Consider the following 23,206-nt stretch of genomic DNA (forward strand, 5'->3'; position numbering starts at 1 on the left):
ACATGGGCAGCCCTTGTCCACTGAGGCAGTCACTCCATCTTAGAAGGCCACCAGGTCGGTCAAGCAGCACTTGCCCTTGGCGAAGCTGTGCTGGTGCTTCCAATCACCTCCCTGTCATCCACGTGCCTTGACAGAGCTTCTAGAAGGATCTTTTCCATCACCTCCCCAGGCACAGAGGGCAGGCTGACAGGTTGGCAGTTCCCAGGGCCCTCCTTTCTACCCCTTTCAAAGATGGGCACAGTGGGGTTCCCTTTTTCCCCTCACCTGGGACTTCCCCTGACTGCCATGACCTTTCAAACATCAAGGAGAGGGTCTTGGCAACTCCATCAGACCCTGGTGGCCAATGGAGGGCAATAATGCTGGCCAGATGTAGAAGATGGATTCCCAAGGAAAATGCAGGAAGAAAAAGGAGTCTCTTATTACCTCCCCAAACAAGCAAGGACTTACCTTTCCAGTTTCTTGGCAAGGCATCTTCTGGTTTTCACTTCCTCCACATACAGCTCTTTGTACATTTCCATCCCTCCCTGTGCTGCTTCTTTACGAGAAGCACTCTCTTGTTGGGTGTTTTTGATCCTCTCCAATTCACTTTCCAGATTTCTAATCCTTTTTTCCAACTGGATTCTCATGGAAACACAATGACTGTCTTCAATTTGTCCTAGTGGGGCCTGGTGGGCTGCCTGTGCCTGAAGGAGACAGTGCACCTTCAACCACCACAAGAAAAAGAGAGCTCTGCCCAGCACAAAATTGCACACACCCACTTTCAAGGGCCCAGCCTTACTCAGAGAGGCGGCTCTGCCTCCTCACTCCCAGCAGCAATCAAGGCACAACCCAGGAGCTACCAGGGCAAACAATTCTTTGCAGTGGGAAAGAAGCCCAAATGAGCACTCTGCTTCAAAGCTCCTAATGAAGAGCCTGTGGACACTGGGGAGAAATTCACTTACCTGCAAAACGAGGCTGACCTCTTGTAGCTTTGGACTTCTTTCCTGGTCAGCTCCTTCTGCCACCTCTCCTGTACACTGTTCTCTTTGGCTGCCATCCACCACTAAAGTCTCCAAATGGTGGTGGAGTTTTGTCACCTCTTCTTGCAGCTGACATTTGCTCTTCTCCAGTTGTTCACACTTCCCAAGCAGAGTGGACAGCTCTTCTTGCAAAGCCTGGTTTGGGGCCTCGAGCTGCATGCCTGTTCCAGGCTCCATGTCCAGCTGCTGGGAAAGTTCACCACCCTGTGCACAGAAAAAAAAATAAAGGAAACTCAGCGTGATCTAAAGGCAGTGAATTCTGGGAAAACCTCTCAAGGGGGTGGCCATGGCAACTGTATTTATCATCTACTGGAAAGGAGCCTAGGAAACACTTGAAAGATTCCCCCACAGAAAGAAGAAACTTTACACCTACTTAAGAATTTGGGAGACACTTCTGGCAGCAATACTTCTGGGTCCCTTGGAGCTCATGATGAAACTCCTCATTTAGAATCTAAGAATTCCTCCAGTGTCCAGCACACCAAATACCCTCAGGGCTTTTGTAGCAGCTGGGGAAAGGAGCAGGCTGCTTTCTGAGCAGCCTCTGCTGAGGAGAAGGCAGAAACTGAGCTCCCCAGGCTCTCCAGGAAAACTTCATCTGGCAATTGCCCCACAGAAATAGGCAACTAGGCTCAAGAGTCACAAAAAGGCAAACTTAGCACCAGCTTACTGAGGCAGAGGCTTGCAGGGCTCTCGGAAGGGCTTCAACGCTCTCGCTTGGCTGCTGGACAGTGGCTTCCAATCCGCTGTTCTCACTTGCAAAGCTTAAGAAGAAATACAGCTCTTATTACCAGAAAATCCAATGCCAGACAAACTGTGCTAAGGAACAGAAGCCACAGCAGAAGTGTCCTACAAAATCCCACTGACTCTCCCCCTGTTTCCACCCAATCCCCCAAAGCCACAGACCCCTCGCTTCACTGGGTTACTCTCTTACTGTTGCACGTCTTCTTCCAGGAGGTCCTGCAGTTTCTGGGAGGAAGTTATTGCCTCTCCTTTCTTGGCATCCAAGGCAGTCTTCAAGTCAGGAGCACAATGCTCAGACTGAAGATGCTTTTCTTCCTCCTCCTGCAGCTGTAAAATCACGGGAAGAATCCACAGTTGTCAGGGGAGCTTTTCCAGAGAGGAGCCAGCTGCTGCTGAAGAACTCAGGTGCTGCATGTCTGTGTGCATCCCCTCGGCCCAAAGAACTGCAATCCATTCAAGTCCCTTCAAAGCTTCACTTCTACTCCCCAATGAACACAATGAACACTGTTTTGTCCGTTTTCAGGATGGATAGGAAGCAACAGGCACCCCCAGGTTTCTCCCTGTGGGGACAGGCTTTCCATACCTCCGCGCCAGCCCTGTCCAGCTCCTCCTGCAAGCGCAGATTATCTTCCTCCAGGTGAGCCCCATGGCTTCCAGGAACCACAAGAGCACTCCTAAAGCATGCAACATTTCATCGGAAACATGTCTGACCCTGCATCAGTTTTCCCCTGCTTGCTCCCAAAACAGCTCTTCCCCCCTTTCCTACAAGCTCCGGGAAAGCAAAGCCAAGTCCATGGAAGCACTGGAGAATTTCTCTTCCAAGGGGCCTCCCTAAAGCAGCCTCAACTACCAGCTCAGGCCGTGCTGTTCAGGGCTCCTTGCACTGCTCTTCAAAGTCCCCCCGATGTGGCTGCACAAACTCCCAGGGCAAGCCCTTCGACCCCCTGACCATCTCCATGGCAGGAAGTTTTCTCCTTCTGTGCTTGGAGCCCCTCGTGTCCCCTGGGACAGTGTTGCTTCTCTTTCCCCCAACGCTTCCCTTCAGAGCACTGAACGCCCCAACTCTGCCGTGCCTCAAACCCCCCTGGCCTGCAGAGCAGCCCCGCTGCTGAGCTACTGGCAAGTTTCCCCGGGGCTCTGGCTCTGGGTGTGGGGAGGGCACCACAGACAAGGCTTTCTTGCAGACCTCAGCGGGCAAAGGACGAGAGCCCCTGAGGTACGAGAGCAGCCAAGGGCAGACCTGCATTCACCAGTCCCACGGGGAACTGCTTCCACGGGGCTGCTCCTTCTTTTTCCCAGCTCATTGCCACGCCCCTCGTCTGGGTCACACTTGCAGACTACCCAGAACACCCGGGGGCTGTTTTGACAAAGCCCTCACCTTTCCCCCTGGCCTTGAGCAGGCCTGTCAGCTGCTTTGTTCACAAGGCACTCCAGAATCTCCTCGTGCTGTTGCAAGGCTGCAAGTTTCAAGGGGGTAAATCCCCACTAAAAGGAGAAAGAATCCCCATTAGAAAGACACAGACAAGCTCTGCAGCTGTTGGAAAGAGCAGCTTTAGCCACATGCCAAGGTTACCTGGTTCTGAGCATCACTGTTGGCATGATGCTCCAGTAACAGCCCTGCTACAGCTGTGTTTTTAGAGAGCACAGCCAGGTGAAGGGCAGTGTTGCCGTCAGCGTCTGCCAGATTGGGATCGGCACCGTGTTCCAGCAGAACAGCAACACATTCTTCCTGCTCCTGCTGGACTGCCTGGCAACAACACACCAAAAGGGAAAGGCTTCCAACTTTTCCATCCCCCTCTGTCACAACTCCCTCAGCTCCTGAGTGCTGCCATAGAAGACCACCTTCAAAGATCAGCTAACAGAGGCTGTGCCCTGCCCATTGCAATAGGTGTGTTTCTATGGCCCTGCCCTGCAAGGAATCCTGCCAGACACCTCCCCTTTAACACCCCAGCACTGAGCCCCACCTCCAAGCTCAGAAGGCATTCCACACACCTTCATCAGGGCTGTTCTCTTGAAGTTGTCAGCGAGGTTGGGCTGGCTGTTCTTTCTTAGCAGATATCTGACGACATCTGCATGGCCATTGGCTGAAGCCAGATGTAGAGGTGTCCTAAAAATTAAACAGACACTCTTAACCCAGACAGACAAAGGACGAGCCCAAGCTGTGTCTGTACCCAGCACCCTGGGGACCCTGCCCGGACTCTGCTCCTCCTGCTGCTGCTGCTGCTGCTGCTGCTGCTGCAACCCTGCCCTGATGAGCCAGAGGGCAGAACAGGTGAGGGCTGAGCAGCTGCAGAACAGCCCTGCAGAGAGAGCACGGCCAAGGGGCAGGTGGGCAACACGCGTTTGCAACAGCGCTGGAGCCCGGCCGGCAGCTCCGAGCAGTGAAAAGCTCAAGAGTTCCCTGTCCCAGCTGACAGGGCAAATGTCACTTTTCAAGCCTTGTCCCTAAGAGAGGGCTGCCGAGGACTACTGCAGCTTGGCTCAGGAGCAGCCAAGGTGTGCCACCAGCGTGGCCCAGAACTCACCGCATCTCCTGGTCTGGCCTGTCGATGCCGACTACCTTGACGTACCAGCGCCAGCGCCTCAGCCAGCCCAGGTCACCGCGGGCGGCCGCGCGGTGCAGCCTGCCCAGCCCCTGCTCCCGGAGCTGGGAGGCGCTGCTGGAGCTGGTGGCAGCCCAGGGCTGCCCACTGGGGCTGCTGGAGGGCGACTGCCGTCGCTCCTTGCTCAGAAGCCACGGCATGGCCCTGCTTGGAGCTCCCAGCAGCAGGAAGGGCAAGAAGGCCCCGGCGGGCTGCCGGGAGCCAAGTGGGGATGAGGAATGGGACGGGGCGAGGTTTAGGGGGAGGGTGACAAAGGGGACGAGAATAAGGACGGGCACAGGGTATGAAGCACAAGGCAGACGAGGTCGCCCTGCGCAGTGGTCGTGGCCTGCAGCTGCCAAGACGGCGATGCAGGCGCGCAATGCTCCCCGAGCGGGATGTGCTGCTGCTCCCCGAGAGGCTACAGCAGCTCTGGGCGCCGGCTGCGGGCACCAACAAAGCCGTGCCCGACTGGCGCCTGTGGCGTCACAATGGCTGGTGGAAGGCTCAGCACGTCAGCGTGGGGTGTGACAGAGGCCACGGGGCAGGGTGGGGCCGGGCGGGACAGGGCAGGGCGGGGCAGGTGTGAGGGCGGCCCTGCTGGGCCTTGTGGGAAGGAGGCGGCCTGGGCCTTGTGAGGGCGGCCGGCGGGAGTGGGCACTGCCCCGCCTCAGGGCGCCCCGGGGCAGGGCCCGGGACGCTCCCACCGGGCCGCAGGCTGCGGTAGGCACTGGAGCAGCTCCCGCATCACCCGCTCTGGCTTTTTGCTTCAGCCTGGAGCCGGGCTGCCTCTGGACACACTGCCATCAAATGAGGCTCAGGACGAAGTGGGGCCACCACAGCTCTCAAGAAATGCCCACCCAGCGCTCCAAGCCTGCCAGGCCAGAGTTCCAGGAAAATTCCCCAACTCCTTTGTCTTGTCCCTCTTGAAGAGCAGACACCTCACCCCCTCTCCCCCTCACAACTGCTCTCTCCTGCTGCTTTGCCAGATGCCAACAGTGAATTTCTGCTCTGCTCCTCCACCAGCCAACAGGCAGCACACAGCAGGGCAGGAAGAAACTTTCAAACACATCTTGTCCCACTTTGTCCCAAGGACAACACCAAGTGAAGGACCACAAGTTCTGCACCAGCTTTCTCAGGGGAGGGACACTACAATGGACCACAAACAGGCTGAAGAAATTTCCCTTTTTCTTTATGGGCTGCAAACCGGTCTGCTTCCCACAGGATCAGGGATTTGCCTGTGTTTATGGCTACCAGAAGCTCACCCACTATCTTCTGCCCAGAACACAAAGAGGAGGGCTCGAAAGCACTGCAAGAGTCTGGCAACTGAGTAGCAGCATTAGCTCACCTGGAGGCCATGATCTTAACACCACTGTGCTTCAAGCCTTCCCGGAGGAAGGGCACACATTTGCCTGGCCTCTGGGACAGGCTGAAGATGCAGCTGTGAGCAGAGCTGAAGGGAGCAGAGGACAGCTCTGGCTCGGCCTTCAGGCTTGGCTTCTCTTTCAGACTTGAAGATGTCTGCTGGACTGATTTGCACTCAGAGCAAGGGCAGAAAGAGAAGTCTTAACTCCCAGCCTGGGAAGAAAGCCATAAGAAGCCTTCAAAAATATGACTCTCCTCATCCCTCCCACCTAGGCCCAAAGAGCTCCAATTCTGTCACCAAACGCAGCAGTTCTCCTCAAATGTCGGGACAGTTGTGGCAGCCGTGCCCTTTCTGCCAAAGTTGGACAGGTCCCCACCTGTCCCAGAGGCAAGCAGAGGGAAGAAGAGGGGACAGCCTTGGGATGGGGGAATGGGAGAAGCAAAGCCAGCAGGGGGAACAGAAGAAAACGAGGACACATCCTGGAGTCTTGATGGCGACTGCCGTTGGTTCTGGCGGAGGAGCCCCTCTATGCTGTGTGTGCTTTGGCACAGGCTGCACTGTGGGTATGGCCCTGCTCTGCTGGTGGCCACTGCTCACCCTCTGCACAGAATCACGGAAAGACTAAGGTGCTCTAGTCCAAGGCCTGTTCTGGAACAGGGTTTCCTAGAGTCAGTTGTCCTGATCCCTGAAGGTTGGGAAAAGCCAGGAAAGACATAGGCAAAGAAGACATTCAGTATTTCTGCTTTTTTCCTGTCCTGTGGAACAAGCTGCCCCATCTTGTTGAGGGATGGGCCCACATTTTCCCTGCTTTTCCTTTTGTCACCTACAGACATAAAGAAGTCCTTCCTGTTGTCTCTGACATCACTGGCCTGATTCAGTTCCATTTGGGCTTTGGCTTTACCAACTTCATCCCTGCATGCCCAGATAATATTTCTGTTTTCTTTCTTTGTGTCCACTCTCTGTAAGCTTCCTTTTTATGTTTGAACAAGAAGCTCCTTGTCAAGCCATCCATGCAGGCCTCCTGGAATTTCTGCCTGATTTCCTGCTTTTTAGAATGAAACTCTCTTGAGCTTGATGGAAGTGATCCTTGAATATTAACCAGCTTTTTTGTGTCATTGTGCTTTGCAAGGTGTTGCAAAGGCTGTTAAACCCAACAAGTATGGAAAGGGGGTTTCGATGAGAAGAAAATTAGTAGGTGCAAACCCAGGATGATGGTTATTAGGATGATTAGTAGGATCAAACCTAGGATGAATGGGCTCTGTCTGTAGCACTGGGCCAGATTCAATGAAATTTACCAGTAACACAGTTCCCTGTGGCACAGCTGCTGGCATGTGGAGCAAAAGTCCTCACTGCTGTGTTAACTTATGAACCTTTGCAGTCATTCAGCCCCCAAGGACAGCTCCGTTTGTGTCCACAGAGATCCAATGACAGTAAGAATCCCTGCCCAGCCTAGTGTTCAAAGGAGATGACAGTGTAGAGATGGGGGAAATACACTGGGGGATTTGTTCCCCAGTGTCACGGGTTTACTTGTTCTAAAAACCCGGACGGGAATTTTTTTTCCCCTGCTGCCTGTGGGGGAGGGATGTTGAATGGGGAGGACAGTTTTCTGCCTTGGGTGATTACCTACCCAAAAGAGCTGGCTGGCAGAACTACATTCCAGCCTGACAGCTCTCCCTGGGGCTGGGGGGGCATGAGGGGTTTTTTCCTCCCCTCCTCTCCTTGGAAAGTGGCACTTCACTTTCTGCCTTAACGGAGGCAAGGGGTGTGTGTGTTGGAAAAAGCTCTGAGGCCGTTTTGCTCTCGACCTGGTCATCCATCTAAGAGAAGGTCACTCTGAACAAACCTACATCCTGAGGACCTCGCTGCCACCGTCCAAGCTCGCTCGGCCCCGGCAGATGAACCTCAGGATTAAAGGGTGGGCTCAGTTCAGCGCACACTGTGTCTCACCTAAAATATCCATTGCGCAGGCTCGAAGGCCTTACCCGCATTTGCAAAGCCCTGTATCACCAGCGCGCTTGTAACAAATGTGGGTGGAGACCTTTCCCAAATCTTCATTTGTGAAGAGTGGCCATGATGAGATGAGGGGATTGAGTCCATCATCAGCAAGTTTGCAGATGACACCAAGCTGGGGGGGAGTGTCCATCAGCTGGAAGGCAGGAGGGCTCTGCAGAGGGACCTGGATAGGTTGGAGAGTTGGGCTCATTCCAACGGGATGAGGTTCAACCAGGCCAAGGGCCAGGTCCTGCCCTTTGGCCACAACAACCCCCTGCAGCACCCTGGGCTGGGGACAGAGTGGCTGGAGAGCAGCCAGGCAGGAAGGGACCTGGAGGTTTGGATTGACAGGAAGCTGAACATGAGCCAGAGCGTGCCCAGGTGGCCAAGAAGGCCAATGGCATCCTGGCCTGGCTCAGGAACAGTGTGGCCAGCAGGTCCAAGGAAGTGATTCTTCCCCTGGACTCAGTGCTGGTGAGGCCGCCCCTGGAGTGCTGTGTCCAGTTCTGGGCCCTCAGCTCAGGAAGGACATTGAGGTCCTGGAGCAGGTCCAGAGGAGAGCAACAAGGCTGGGATAGGGACTCAAGCACGAGTCCTGTGAGGAGAGGCTGAGGGAGCTGGGGCTGTTCAGCCTGGAGAAGAGGAGGCTCACGGGAGACCTCCTCACTCTCTGCAACTCCCTGACAGGAGGGTGTAGCCAGGTGGAGGTTGGTCTCTTTTCCCAGGCAACCATCAGCAAGACAAGAGGGCATGGTCTTAAGCTGTGCCAGGGGAGGTTTAGGTTGGATATTAGAAAGAATTTCTTTACAAAGAGGGTAATCAGCCATTGGAATGGGCTACCCAGGGAAGTGGTGATTCTCCGTCCCTGGAGGTTTTTAAGAAGAGACTGGATGTGGCATCAGTGCCATGGTCTAGCAACCACAGTGGTAGTGGATCAGGGGTTGGACTTGATGATCTCTGAGGTCCCTTCCAACCCAGCTGATTCTATGATTCTATGGGAACACACACATGGAGATGGGAACACACACATGGAGATGGGAACACACACACACAAGATCAAGCAGAGTAGCTTTGCTGAAGGGATTTATTGATCATTCAGGGGAAATGGCCCTGGGCTCTGAGGGAAATCAGGGGGTTCTTCCAGGGATGATCATCTCCTCATGGTGCTGGAGGGGGACAGGGCACGGGTGTCACCACCAGTCCTGAAAGACAGAGCCCAAAATGTCACCCCCAAAGTCCACTGCAACATGAGAGGGGCCTTGTCCTGACCCCTCTCCCTGCAGGCACTGCTCACCTCAGCCATCCAGGGATGCAGCCACGCGTTTCTCATCAACAAGACCCAGCACCTTCTCAACCACAGGGGGCTGGGGACAAAGACAGACTCAGAGACACACTGGGTGCAGTGGGATGTATTGGGAGCCTGGGGGAAGAAATGGGATCCTTGGGGAAGGTGCACTGGGGTATACTGGGGCAGACTGGGATGGCCAGAAGTGTCATGGCCATGTGAGGGGAGGACCCGACTCAGGCAGAACTCCTGGTACCCACCTGAGCCATCTTCAGGATCCCAATGTCCACTAAATGCATCTGGAGAGAGACCAGGAGCCCTGGCTGGTCACTGGGATGTCCCCGGTGCCAGCGAGGGATGGGGGACCAAAGTGTCCCCCAGTTCCCAGACTGGATGCCCTCCAGTCCCCCCGGCCCACTCACCTCCCGCAGATCATTTTGGGTTCCTGCCAAGAGTGCCTGGGCAAGGAGAGCAAAGGGTTAAGCAGGATTGGCTCCTGTGGGGCTGGGGGAGGGACACGGGTGTCCCCAGCCCCCCCAGCCCAGGGCTGCCCCCATCTGAGGGGGAAAATCCCTTCTGCTCCCCCTGCTCCCACTGCACCCAGTTTCACCTCCAACCCCTGTGCCTGCAGGGCCCAGGGTGGGGATGGAGACAAGGAGAGCCAGGGGAATTCAGGGCCTGCAGGAGGGTGGGGGGAGTAGGAGGGGACCCAAAGATGCTGAACTGGGGGGAACTGGGGAGCCCACGGGACTGGGATTGGGGTATTGAAGGGGCCCTGTGTGGGATACAGGGGAGGGGAAAGGAATTCAAGTGTAGGGACATGGGGACTGCAAGGGAGAGGCTTGGTGGGGACAGGAGGAGGAGGATGGAGGAGGACAAAAATGAGGGGACTTGGAGATGGTTGGGAGTGGAGAGGGAGGCAAGGAATGGTCTTGGGAGGTACCAGGGCAGTGGCCTGGGTGAAAGGCAAAGGTCTGAGGGGAAAGATGGAAAGAAAAGCTTTGGGAATGATCAATGGGAGGATGTTTGGGGACCCTGGGTAGGACACAGAGCAGATCCTGGGGAGGAGATGCCTGAGGGGACCAAAAAGGATGGGATGGGATGGGAGGCCCAAGGGGTGGGATTTGGGAGCACCATTAAAAGAAACAGGTGGGGGCCCTCCCAGCAATTGACAGTGGACCTCCCTTGTCAGGGATTGCTGAATGGCTTCCTGCTGTTGCATCTTTCATTTCTTATCAAAAATCACCCAAATAGTTTTCAAACAGTGCCTGCCAGTGGAGCTTGAAGGCACTCGTTCCATCAAAGCCATACCTGTAATTCAGAGGCATAAATAGAGAATGTAGATTTGTCTCTTAAGGTGCTGTCTCATTTCTACTAGATGTCCATTAGTACCATGTAAAACATGATCATTAAAATTAAAAACTCTTACCCTTCTATTTCCCTTTGAAAAATAATTCTGCTCTTAAAACTCTCACTTCTGTTTGATTTTTTAAAATCCAAATGAATGTGTTACTAGTGGACACAGACAGGGCTCCCTCACAGAGAAGCCCATGAAGTATGGGCTGGATGAGCAGACAGCAGGCTGGTTGAAATCTGCTGGCCAGGGTGGTGATCAGGAGTGCAACATCCAGCTGGAGGCCAGTGATCAGCAATTCCTGGTGAACATCTTCATTGATGATCTGGATGATGGGATATAGTGCTCAAGTTTAATGGAGCTGATGAGTTTACATTCCGACTGCAAGGAACATGTTTTCACATCTGAAGCAGGGGATGGGAAATCAGAGACTCACTGTGAACACCCAATGATTTCCAGAGCCTTTCCAGAGCATTTCATTCAAATCCGGGAATTTTGGATTAAAAAATCACGGTGCTCCTCCATTACTCTGGAAAGGGACCCTGGTCTGTTGGGAGTGAGGACATTGCTGAATCTGAAAGCTGGAGAAGACAACAAGAAATGTGTGACCCTCCAGAGGATGAAAGCCCTGGATGAAGTTGTCAAGAAGTTCAGACCCAATGCCTTTCGAGTTTTACGGTTGTGTCTTAACATTTCTTGTAGTTTTTCCCTTGTTTGTCCCCTGAAATTGTTTGATGAAAACTCCCCTTGATGTCTGTATCCTTAGACCCCGCTCCCCGATTGGCCAAAGTTTGCTGCATTGCAGTATTTCCCTTTTGGTCACCCTTTCCCTAAAATGGATAAACCCTACCCCTTTTTCCCTTATCTAGTTACACTTTGCATGCTGGGGTCCCATCTGGGGTGCCAAGAAGAGCTGTGCTTTGGTACCAATTACCTCTGAAGCTGCTCGTATGCCTTCATAGGCTGCTAAGATTTCCTTCTCCACAGGGGTGGAATTGGCCTCAGAACCTCTGTAGCTTCGGCTCCAGAAACCCAGTGGTCGCCCTCACGTCTCACCAGGCACCTTTGGCCAGAGGCTCCAGGAGGGACCTTTATCTCCAGCTGCAGAGTAGAGCACATTCTTTACCTCTGGTCCTGTCCTGACTGCTCCAAGAGCCACGGCATGTGCAATTTCTTGCTTGATCTGCCTGAAAGCTTGTTGTTGTTCAGGACCCCATTGGAAATTGTTCTTTTCACAGGTCACAAAGTAAAGAGGGCTCACCATCCGGCTGTACTCTGGGATGTGCATCCTCCAGAAGCCAGTGGCTCCCAGAAAAGCTTGGGTTTCTTTCTTGTTTGTGGGTGGAGCCATGGCTACAATCTTGTTGAGGACGTCTGTTGGTATCTGGTGTCGTCCATTTGCCATTTCACCCCTAGGAACTGGATCTCTTGGGCAGGGCCCTTGACCTTACTCTTCTTGATGGCAAAACCGGCCTCGAGGAGAATCTGGATGATCTTCTGTCCTTTCTCGAAAACTTCTTCTGCTGTGTCCCCCCACACAATGATGTCATGGATGTACTGGATGGATGGATGGGGGTCACAGCATCTCGGTTCCTCTGATACTGTTGCCTGTGTACAGTTGTCGTGGCCGTTGGCACTTCTTGTCCCCAAAGCTCCAGCGATTCCTTTTGTACAACAAGGGGGCCAATGCAGCACCACCTCTCCAATTTTAAGTAGCATTTTCGCTGCCTTCACCACTAGGATCATTGTCGCTGAACAATGTAGGGATGGGTTAGAGCTGATCTTGGAGTCTTTGCTACCAAACCTTGAAGGCCACCATTAAGGAAACTGGCTACTAGGCTGTGGATGTCGAAATTAAGGAAAGGAAGCAATTTGTTCCATCCATCTGAACGGTCCCTTACAGGATGTCCTGGGACAGGCACAAAACCAGCAAGAATCAGGAAAAAAATTAGTAAAAAGGCCATTGTTATTATTTTTCTTTCTCCTTGTTCCTAAACAAAGCTATGTTTAGATAAACAAAATCCTCCTTGGCAGCTCTCCCAGGAGTGTCCCAAAACAATGGTGGATGTTGACAAACAAACCTGCTCTTGGCAGCTTTCCCAGACAATGTTCCCACAACAAAACCAAAGGAACCAAAACAATCCCACTTCTGACACCAAAACCATCTGTAGCCGGTTGGAGTTGGCTTCCTGCCAAACCCCACAGACTACAGAAGATTACTACGTGTAAATTTAGGGTAGAACTTAGGTGGGAGGTTCCTGTGCCACAGAGCTCTTTCCCACAGTTTCTCTTGGAAAAGAATGGAGTTCCACAGCTCATTGCTTCCATTTCAATCTTTTTGGCCTTTGACTACTCTGGAAAATCTGTACAAACCTGATGAGCAGAAGTCTTGGGCTTTACCACAGGTGTCTGGGTGGTGTTCTGAGAGCCAGACTTCTGCTCAGTCCCAAACTGATGCCAAGGTGTCCCAGGCCAGGTGAATCCAGAAGTGGACTTGCAGCCAGAACTCCGCTGACAGCGCTGCTTGGGACTGCAGATCTGCTTCTGTGGCGCTCCAAAAAGAGCTTGGTGTTGGCCACTGCAAGTCTCTCAGTAGCTCTGAAACATTCCCAAGCACACACAGAGTCATCTCTGGCAGGAAGGCTTTTGCAAAGTTCCCCACCACAGCCTTGGTTACTACTCGACTTCTAAAAGCCAAGGGCATGAAGAGCGTCCAAAACAAGCACATCCTTTGATCTGAGCTTGTTCCCAGGGCCTGTTTCTAAGAAATCACACCAAGTGCAAGGAGCAGCCAGTGTCACCTCCAGAAGAACTCTGGCCTACCCTGGCCTTCTCAAGGAAAGCTCAACCCTCAGACCCGCTGCCAAAACAGAAGCCAAGAAAGAGCCGCCTTATTTTGGATTCACAGAATCCAACTCTCTTCTCCCAGAGGCCTCTCCTTATTCAAACAGGAAAGGGCACAAGATTCATCTTCTCTGTCACCCACAGGATGAGGAGAGGAGAGACTGGCAAAAAGACTGCCTGCTAAAACAACCTCAACTTGAAAAGACACCAATAATGCCACAGTGGTGCTGCTGTGGGGTTACTGCTGGAACTCTAAAGAGAAAGGAAGACAGGTCTGAGGAAGGGAAGGCTCTGAAGGAACTTTCCCCACAAAGATGCCACATTCTGCTTTCACACCTGACGCTGGCCAGATGTAGAAAAGGGATTTCCAAGGAAAATGCAGGAGGAAAAAGGAGTCTGTTCTTACCAGTCCAAAAAAGCAGGGACTTACCTTTCCAGTTTCTTGGCGAGGCTTTTTCTGGTTTTGGCTTCCACCAGATACAGCTCTTTGTACTTGTCCACTTCTGCCTGGGTGGATTCTTTCTGAAAAGGTCTTTCTGCTTGGTTGCTTTTTGTCCTTCCCAGTGCACGTTCCAGATCTCTAATTCTGTCTTCTAATTGTTTTTTCAGTGAGTCCACATGACTGGCTCTGATTTCTTCTAAGGTGTCCTGGTGGGCTGCCTGTGCCTGAAGGAGACAGTGCACCTTCAACCACCACAAGAAAAAGAGAGCTCTGCCCAGCACAAAATTGCACACACCCACTTTCAAGGGCCCAGCCTTACTCAGAGAGGCGGCTCTGCCTCCTCACTCCCAGCAGCAACCAAGGCAGAACCCAGGAGCTGCCAGGGCAAACAATTCTTTGCAGTGGGAAAGAAGCCCAAATGAGCACTCTGCTTCAAAGCTACTAATGAAGAGACACTGGGTCTGTAGGACAGGGCATGTCCAAAAGGATTCTTCAAAGACAAGAAGAGCTTCCACATCCACCTCCACCCCCTCCCTCCCATCCCTGGAATTTCAGTGACTCCTTTTCTGAGCACTTTCACCCCCTACAAGGACAAAGCAGCACCTGTAGGTCTGGCCATGACAGTTGCAAGTTGCCAAACCCATTCAAGGATGAGCAGTGAGAAGCAGAGCAGCGCACAGAGATCCCCCCAAGCACTGCAAAGTGGGAATCTGCCTTGGGCAGCCTTTGGATTCAGGGACCTGCCGCCACATTCCACACCCATGACAGCACTCCTGCCCAACCAGATTGCCTTCTGCCACTGCCTTCAGCAAAGACAGAAGCTAACCCACAGAATACAGGAGCAAAAGAAAAAGACCAAAACCATGGCCACAGGAGAAGTTTACGTAGCGCCTGTGGACACTGGGGAGAAATTCACTTACTTGCAAAAACTCATTGACTTCCTGGAGTTTTTGTCTTATTTCCTGGTCTGCTTGTTCTTCCACCTCTCTTTTACACTGTTCGAGTTGGCTGCGATCCACCACGTTGGTCTCCAAATGATGGTGGAGTTTTGCCAGCTCTTCTTGCAGCTGGCATTTGTCCATGGCCAGGTTCTCGCACTCCCCACGCAGGGCAGACAGCTCTTCTTGCAAAGCCTGATTTTTGGCTTCCAGCTGCGTGCACTGTTCACGTTCCCTGTCCAACTGTTGGGAAAGTTCAGCAACCTGCAGACAGAAAATAAAAAAAGGAACTCAGCGTGGTGTAAAGGCAGTGAATTCTGGGAAAACCCCAAAAGGGGGTGCCCAGGGAGACTTTATTCATCATCTGCTGGCTCAGGACTAGACACAAAGTGCAACCAGGCTTTTCTTTTCCAGCAAGAACAGCTTTCCCATCATTTGCCATAGGATTCCTCAGCTTCCCAGCCTTTTGGAGTTCCTCATGCAAAAATGCTCCACGCTTCTGGACTCCAAAGGAATGACTGCAAAGGCAGGAAGCCATTCTACAGGGATGCCTTCAAACCCAAGCGTGGCTCTGACAGACGCCGCTTTAGCAACGGATCCGAGTGAGGAGCGGAGAAGGGATCAGAGGTTCTGTGCCACTGCTGCACAGGCACAGCAGCCTCAACAGCACTGCTGGGAACAGTCCTTCTGGCTCCCCGCCACAGGATGGGCTGAAACAGCTCCCCGTGAGCAAGAAGGGACAGATTTTCCCCTGGGAGGCCCCTGTCCTCCTTGGGCCCTGGGCAGCAACAACACTGTGCAGAAAAGCCAAACCTCAAGTGCCTCCTGCTCAGCTCGTGCCTGAGACAGGGCTCAGGGGCTGATGGTGCCCTGCCAGTGACAGCGCTGTTCCTCCCCTCTCTGCCAGGGCAGTAATTCATCTGGCACACCCAGAGGACGCTGTCACAGCCTCCCTCCAGCTGCAGCCAGGCCTGAGCTGGGCCCCACTGCTCTCAGCCCATGCACGTGATGTCCTGCCAGGACGGCAGACCTGCCCATCCCTCAGGCCCAGCCGGGGGATCTGCACTCTTGGCTGACCCCGCTCACTCTCAGGGGACCTGTTCTGCTCTTCTTGCTCAGGGCCTGTGGGACGGCTCCCTGGCCCCTCAGCTCACGCACCCTGCCAGGCTGGCTGCCACTCCTGGCTTGCCCCTCCTCTGCAGGACAGCCTGGCCTCCATCAGCCCTTACACCTACTGCTTTGCCCTCAACATTTGCATCTTTCCCCAGAAGGAGAACTACCTCTGGATTAGTTCAAGTCATCTCCCACTGGAACAGCAGGAGGAGCATTAAGAAAAGCCCATCACATCCAAAATGCAGCCAAGGGAATAAAAACATCCACATGACAAGAAATAGAGGGAAAGCATCTCCCAGCTTTCAAAAGAAGGAACACCACAACCAAAAAGCCCCACCCAGAGCACAGCTCACCTCTCTTTGGAATCTATCAACTTCCTTGACCTTTTCAGAATATCTCTTCTTCACTTCTTCCAGCTGGCACTGACTTCCTTTCTCTTCATTAACCCGGAGTTTCCTCCTCTCTATCCTCAGAAGCTTTTCCAGCCTGCACAGCAAATTAGTCAAGAAACCCATGAAACACAGGAAGAACCAGCCTTTCCCCCACAGTCTCACAGAAACAGCACAGACAGCATCCAAGCCTAGAATGGCTTGGCTTGGCAGGGACCTTAAAGATCATCCAGTTCCAAGCCTCCTGCTGTGGCCAGGGACACCTTCCACCAGACCAGCTTGTTCACAACCCCATCCAACCTGGCCTTGAACACTTCCAGCCATGGGGCATCCACAGCTTCTCTGGGCAACCGGTTGCAGTTCCTCACCACCCTCACAGCAACCAATTTCTTCCTAGGATCAAATCTAAACCTACTTTCTTTCCATTTGAAGCCATTCCCCCTTGTCCTCTCACTACCTGCTCTTTTAAATGCACTCTCTTCATCCTTCTTGTGGGCTCCCTTCACACCCCAAAAGGCCACAATTAGGTCACCCCAAAGCCTTCTCTTTTCCAGGCTGAAGGGTTGCAATTGTCCCAGCCTTTCCTCCTAGCAGAGGTGCTCCATCTTTCCAAGCACCTTGGTGGCCTCCTCTGGACTCAGTCCAACAGCTGGAGGTCCTTGCTGTGCTGAGGAGCCCAGAGCTGGATGCAGCACTCCAGCTGGGCTCTCCCAAGGGCAGAGCAGAGAGGCAGAATGCCCTCCCTCCACCCGCTGGCCACGCTGCCTTGGACGCAGCCCAGGACACAATTGGCTCTCTGGGCTGCGAGCGCACATCGCCGGCTCATGTCCGGCCTCTCCTCCAGCCCAAGGGCTTCTCAGCAGGGCTGCTCTGCCCCTCTTCACCCCCCAGCCTGCACTGATACAGGGGCTGCCCTGAGCCACGGCCAGCAGCTTGCACTGGCTCTTGGTAAACCATCAGCAGATTGCCATGGGCCCACTTCTCCAGCTGGACCAGGGCCCTCTGGATGGCATCACCTGTGTCAACCACACCCCTCAGCTTGGTGTCAGCTGCAAATTTGCTGAGGGCGCACTCCAGCCCTTCCTCTGGATCATTAGTGAAGACATTAAAGAACACTGGGCCCAGTCCAGACCCCTGAGGGACACCACTCGGCACTGATGGCCCTCAGCACTCTGAGCCATTGATCACCACCTCTGCATGGCACTGTTCACCCAATTTCTTATCCATCTAACAGTCCACACATCCAATCCTTCTCTCTCCACTTTGGAGAGAAGGATGTTGTGGGGGACTGTGTCAAAGGCTTCCCAGAATGACAGGGAGATGACATGGGTAGCCCTTGTCCACTGAGGCAGTCACTCCATCTTAGAAGGCCACCAGGTCGGTCAAGCAGCACTTGCCCTTGGCGAAGCTGTGCTGGTGCTTCCAATCACCTCCCTGTCATCCACGTGCCTTGACAGAGCTTCTAGAAGGATCTTTTCCATCACCTCCCCAGGCACAGAGGGCAGGCTGACAGGTTGGCAGTTCCCAGGGCCCTCCTTTCTACCCCTTTCAAAGATGGGCACAGTGGGGTTCCCTTTTTCCCCTCACCTGGGACTTCCCCTGACTGCCACGACCTTTCAAATATCAAGGAGAGTGTCTTGGCAACTCCATCAGACCCTGGTGGCCAATGGAGGGCAATAATGCTGGCCAGATGGAGAAGATGGATTCCCAAGGAAAATGCAGGAAGAAAAAGGAGTCTCTTATTACCTCTCCAAACAAGCACGGACTTACCTTTCCAGTTTCTTGGCAAGGCATCTTCTGGTTTTCACTTCCTCCACATACAGCTCTTTGTACATTTCCATCTCTCCCTGAGTTGCTTCTTTACGAGAAGCACTCTCTTGTTGGGTGTTTTTGACCCTCTCCAATTCCCTTTCCAGATTTTTAATTCTTTCTTCCAACTGGATTCTCATGGATTCACAATGAATGTCTCCAGTTTGTCCTAGTGGGGCCTGGTGGGCTGCCTGTGCCTGAAGGAGACAGTGCACCTTCAACCACCACAAGAAAAAGAGAGCTCTGCCCAGCACAAAATTGCACACACCCAGTTCCAAGGGCCCAGCCTTACTCAGAGAGGCGGCTCTGCCTCCTCACTCCCAGCAGCAATCAAGGCAGAACCCAGGAGCTACCAGGGCAAACAATTCTTTGCAGTGGGAAAGAAGCCCAAATGAGCACTCTGCTTCAAAGCTACTAATGAAGAGCCTGTGGACACTGGGGAGAAATTCACTTACCTGCAAAACGAGGCTGACCTCTTGTAGCTTTGGACTTCTTTCCTGGTCAGCTCCTTCTGCCACCTCTCCTGTACACTGTTCTCTTTGGCTGCCATCCAGCACCAAAGTCTCCAAATGATGGTGGAGTTTTGTCACCTCTTCTTGCAGCTGACATTTGCTCTTCTCCAGTGTTTCACACTTCCCAAGCAGAGTGGACAGCTCTTCTTGCAAAGCCTGGTTTAGGGCCTCAAGCTGCATGCCTGTTCCAGGCTCCATGTCCAGCTGCTGGGAAAGTTCACCACCCCGCGCACAGAAAAAAAGAAGAAAAAGAAAGTCAGCATGGTCTAAAGGCAGTGAATTCTGGGAAAACCTCTCAAGGGGTGGCCACGGCAACTGTATTTATCATCTACTGGAAACGAGCCTAGGAAACACCTGAAAGATTCCCCAACAGAAAGAAGAAACTTTACACCGACTTAAGAATTTGGGAGACACTTCTGGCAGCAATACTTCTGGGTCCCTTGGAGCTCATGATGAAACTCCTCATTTAGAATCTAAGAATTCCTCCAGTGTCCAGCACACCAAATACCCTCAGGGCTTTTGTAGCAGCTGGGGAAAGGACCAGGCTGCTTTCTGAGCAGCCTCTGCTGAGGAGAAGGCAGAAACTGAGCTCCCCAGGCTCTCCAGGAAAACTTCATCTGACAATTGCCCCACAGAAATAGGCAACTAGGCTCAAGAGTCACAGAAAGGCAAATTTAGGACCAGCTTACTGAGGCAGAGGCTTGCAGGGCTCTTGGAAGGGCTTCAACGCTCTCTCTTGGCTGCTGGACAGTGCCTTCCAATCTGCTGTTCTCACTTGCAAAGCTTAAGAAGAAATACAGCTCTTATTACCAGAAAATCCAATGCCAGACAAACTGTGCTAAGGAACAGAAGCCACAGCAGAAGTGTCCTTCAAAATCCCACTGACTCTCCCCCTGTTTCCACCCAATCCCCCAAAGCCACAGACCCCTCGCTTCACTGGGTTACTCTCTTACTCTTGCGCGTCTTCTTCCAGGAGGTCCTGCAGTTCCTGGGAGGAAGTTATTGCCTCTCTTTTCTTGGCATCCAAGGCACTCTTCAAGTCAGGAACACAATGCTCAGACTGAAGATGCTTTTCTTCCTCCTCCTGCAGCTGTAAAATCACGGGAAGAATCCACAGTTGTCAGGGGAGCTTTTCCAGAGAGGAGCCAGCTGCTGCTGAAGAACTCAGGTGCTGCATGTCTGTGTGCATCCCCTCTGCCCAAAGAATTGCAATCCATTCAAGTCCCTTCAAAGCTTCACTTCTACTCCCCAATGAACACAATGAACACTGTTTTGTCCGTTTTCAGGATGGATAGGAAGCAACAGGCACCCCCAGGTTTCTCCCTGTGGGGACAGGCTTTCCATACCTCCGCGTCAGCCCTGTCCAGCTCCTCCTGCAAGCGCAGATTATCTTCCTCCAGGTGAGCCTCGTGGCTTCCAGGAACCACAAGAGCACTCCTAAAGCATGCAAAATTTCATGGGAAACATGTCTGATCCTGCACCATTTTTCCCCTGTTTGCTCCCAAAACAGCTCTTCCCCCCTTTCCTACAAGCTCCATGAAAGCAAAGCCAAGTCCATGGAAGCACTGGAGAATTTCTCTTACAAGGGGCCTCCCTAAAGCAGCCTCAACTACCAGCTCAGGCCGTGCTCTTCAGGGCTCCTTGCACTGCTCTTCAAAGTCCCCCCAGATGCGGCTGCACAAACTCCCAGGGCAAGCCCTTCGACCCCCTGACCATCTCCATGGCAGGAAGTTTTCTCCTTCTGTGCTCGGAGCCCCTCGTGTCCCCTGGGACAGTGTTGCTTCTCTTTCCCCCAACGCTTCCCTTCAGAGCACTGAACGCCCCAACTCTGCCGTGCCTCAAACCCCCCTGGCCTGCAGAGCAGCCACGCTGCTGAGCTACTGGCAAGTTTCCCCGGGGCTCTGGCTCTGGGTGTGGGGAGGGCACCACAGACAAGGCTTTCTTGCAGACCTCAGCGGACAAAGGACGAGAGCCCCTGAGGTACGAGAGCAGCCAAGGGCAGACCTGCATTTACCAGTCCCACGGGGAACTGCTTCCACGGGGCTGCTCCTTCTTTTTCCCAGCTCATTGCCACGCCCCTCGTCTGGGTCACACTTGCAGACTACCCAGAACACCCGGGGGCTGTTTTGACAAAGCCCTCACCTTTCCCCCTGGGCTTGAGCAGGCCTGTCAGCTGCTTTGTTCACAAGGCACTCCAGAATCTCCTCGTGCTGTTGCAAGGCTGCAAGTTTCAAGGGGGTAAATCCCCACTAAAAGGAGAAAGAATCCCCATTAGAAAGACACAGACAAGCTCTGCAGCTGTTGGAAAGAGCAGCTTTAGCCACGTGCCAAGGTTACCTGGTTCTGAGCATCACTGTTGGCATGATGCTCCAGTAACAGCCCTGCTACAGCTGTGTTTTTAGAGAGCACAGCCAGGTGAAGGGCAGTGTTGCCGTCAGCGTCTGCCAGATTGGGGTCGGCACCGTGTTCCAGCAGAACAGCAACACATTCTTCCTGCTCCTGCTGGACTGCCTGGCAACAACACACCAAAAGGGAAAGGCTTCCAACTTTTCCATCCCCCTCTCTCACAACTCCCTCAGCCCCTGAGTGCTGCCATAGAAGACCATCTGCAAAGATCAGCTAACAGAGGCTGTGCCATGCCCATTGCAATAGGTGTGTTTCTATGGCCCTGCCCTGCAAGGAATCCTGCCAGACACCTCCCCTTTAACACCCCAGCACTGAGCCCCACCTCCAAGCTCAGAAGGCATTCCACACACCTTCATCAGGGCTGTTCTCTTGAAGTTGTCAGTGAGGTTGGGCTGGCTGTTCTTTCTTAGCAGATATCTGACGACATCTGCATGGCCATTGGCTGAAGCCAGATGCAGAGGTGTCCTAAAAATTAAACAGACACTCTTAACCCAGACAGACAAAGGACGAGCCCAAGCTGTGTCTCTACCCAGCACCCTGGGGACCCTGCCCGGACTCTGCTCCTCCTGCTGCTGCTGCTGCTGCTGCTGCAACCCTGCCCTGATGAGCCAGAGGGCAGAAGAGAACAGGTGAGGGCTGAGCAGCTGCAGAACAGCCCTGCAGAGAGAGCACGGCCAAGGGGCAGGTGGGCAACACGCGTTTGCAACAGCGCTGGAGCCCGGCCGGCAGCTCCGAGCAGTGAAAAGCTCAAGAGTTCCCTGTCCCAGCTGACAGGGCAAATGTCACTTTTCAAGCCTTGTCCCTAAGAGAGGGCTGCCGAGGACTACTGCAGCTTGGCTCAGGAGCAGCCAAGGTGTGCCACCAGCGTGGCCCAGAACTCACCGCATCTCCTGGTCTGGCCTGTCGATGCCGACTACCTTGACGTACCAGCGCCAGCGCCTCAGCCAGCCCAGGTCACCGCGGGCGGCCGCGCGGTGCAGCCTGCCCAGCCCCTGCTCCCGGAGCTGGGAGGCGCTGCTGGAGCTGGTGGCAGCCCAGGGCTGCCCACTGGGGCTGCTGGAGGGCGACTGCCGTCGCTTCTTGCTCAGAAGCCACGGCATGGCCCTGCTTGGAGCTCCCAGCAGCAGGAAGGGCAAGAAGGCCCCGGCGGGCTGCCGGGAGCCAAGTGGGGATGAGGAATGGGACGGGGCGAGGTTTAGGGGGAGGGTGACAAAGGGGACGAGAATAAGGACGGGCACAGGGTATGAAGCACAAGGCAGACGAGGTCGCCCTGCGCAGTGGTCGTGGCCTGCAGCTGCCAAGACGGCGATGCAGGCGCGCAATGCTCCCCGAGCGGGATGTGCTGCTGCTCCCCGAGAGGCTACAGCAGCTCTGGGCGCCGGCTGCGGGCACCAACAAAGCCGTGCCCGACTGGCGCCTGTGGCGTCACAATGGCTGGTGGAAGGCTCAGCACGTCAGCGTGGGGTGTGACAGAGGCCACGGGGCAGGGTGGGGTCGGGCGGGGCAGGGCAGGGCGGGGCAGGTGTGAGGGCGGCCCTGCTGGGCCTTGTGGGAAGGAGGCGGCCTGGGCCTTGTGAGGGCGGCCGGCGGGAGTGGGCACTGCCCCGCCTCAGGGCGCCCCGGGGCAGGGCCCGGGACGCTCCCACCGGGCCGCAGGCTGCGGTAGGCGCTGGAGCAGCTCCCGCATCACCCGCTCTGGCTTTTTGCTTCAGCCTGGAGCCGGGCTGCCTCTGGACACACTGCCATCAAATGAGGCTCAGGACGAAGTGGGGCCACCACAGCTCTCAAGAAATGCCCACCCAGCGCTCCAAGCCCGCCAGGCCAACATTCCAGGACAATTCCCCAACTCCTTTGTCTTGTCCCTCTTGAAGAGCAGACACCTCACCCCCCTTCCCCTCACAACTGCTCTCTCCTGCTGCTTTGCCAGATGCCAACAGTGAATTTCTGCTCTGCTGCTCCACCAGCCAACGGGCAGCACACAGCAGGGCAGGAAGAAACTTTCAAACACATCTTGTCCCACTTTGTCCCAATGACAACACCAAGTGAAGGCCCAGAGGTTCTGCACCAGCTTTCTCAGGGGAGGGACGCTACAATGCACCACAAACAGGCTGAAGAAATTTCCCTTTTTCTTTGTGGATGTATCAGGGTTGTATTAGATGCTGATACTTTTGGTCTGTTTTTGGCCCAGCCACCTGGGACAGTCTCTCCTTTTCCTGCCAAGTTAGGAGAAAACAAGCACTGAGAAACTGGAACTTGGTCCTTGAAGGAGGCGTTTTGTACAAACTGCAATTAAGTGGTGTCTTATTATTGGCTGATGACCTTCCAAGGGCATTTGAAGAAGAAAGTGAAGGGGAGGGGGATGAAGTATGGCCCCAGACTCCCTGAAGTACAGCACGCAAGCGTGGGGGGAATTC

At 53.9% G+C, this 23,206-nt stretch overlaps 1 protein-coding gene and 2 long non-coding RNA genes across 3 annotated transcripts; all 3 read right to left on the bottom strand.

The window, feature by feature from the left end:
- Nucleotides 1-778: 778 nt before the first annotated feature.
- LOC135404818 (ankyrin repeat domain-containing protein 26-like) lies at nt 779-20,108 on the bottom strand. The gene is made up of 6 exons (XM_064639548.1): nt 20,071-20,108; nt 19,733-19,823; nt 19,340-19,476; nt 1,687-1,780; nt 942-1,223; nt 779-835 (listed from the first exon to the last, which is right to left on the bottom strand). The coding sequence occupies exons 1-6, from the start codon at nt 20,106-20,108 to the stop codon at nt 779-781; spliced, it is 699 nt and encodes a 232-aa protein (XP_064495618.1).
- Nucleotides 8,767-9,276, bottom strand: LOC135405186 (uncharacterized). The gene is made up of 2 exons (XR_010425782.1): nt 8,995-9,276; nt 8,767-8,902 (listed from the first exon to the last, which is right to left on the bottom strand). It is a non-coding gene; the product is annotated as an uncharacterized LOC135405186 (long non-coding RNA).
- LOC135406494 (uncharacterized) lies at nt 10,183-10,495 on the bottom strand. Its single transcript, XR_010426292.1, has 2 exons — nt 10,415-10,495; nt 10,183-10,296 (listed from the first exon to the last, which is right to left on the bottom strand). It is a non-coding gene; the product is annotated as an uncharacterized LOC135406494 (long non-coding RNA).
- Nucleotides 20,109-23,206: the final 3,098 nt, after the last annotated feature.

This window comes from Pseudopipra pipra, chromosome W, assembly GCF_036250125.1.
Source record: "Pseudopipra pipra isolate bDixPip1 chromosome W, bDixPip1.hap1, whole genome shotgun sequence".
In the NCBI taxonomy this organism is placed as follows: Eukaryota; Metazoa; Chordata; class Aves; order Passeriformes; family Pipridae; genus Pseudopipra; species Pseudopipra pipra.

Coding starts and splice junctions, on each gene's coding strand:
- LOC135404818 (XM_064639548.1), bottom strand. CDS start 20,108: ATGGAGATGGTCAGGGGGTCGAAGGGCTTGCCCTGGGA. Junction 19,477..19,732: donor TGGACAGGGCTGACGCGGAG/GTATGGAAAGCC, acceptor GTGATTTTACAG/CTGCAGGAGGAGGAAGAAAA. Junction 1,781..19,339: donor CTGGAAGAAGACGCGCAAGA/GTAAGAGAGTAA, acceptor TTTCTTCTTAAG/CTTTGCAAGTGAGAACAGCG.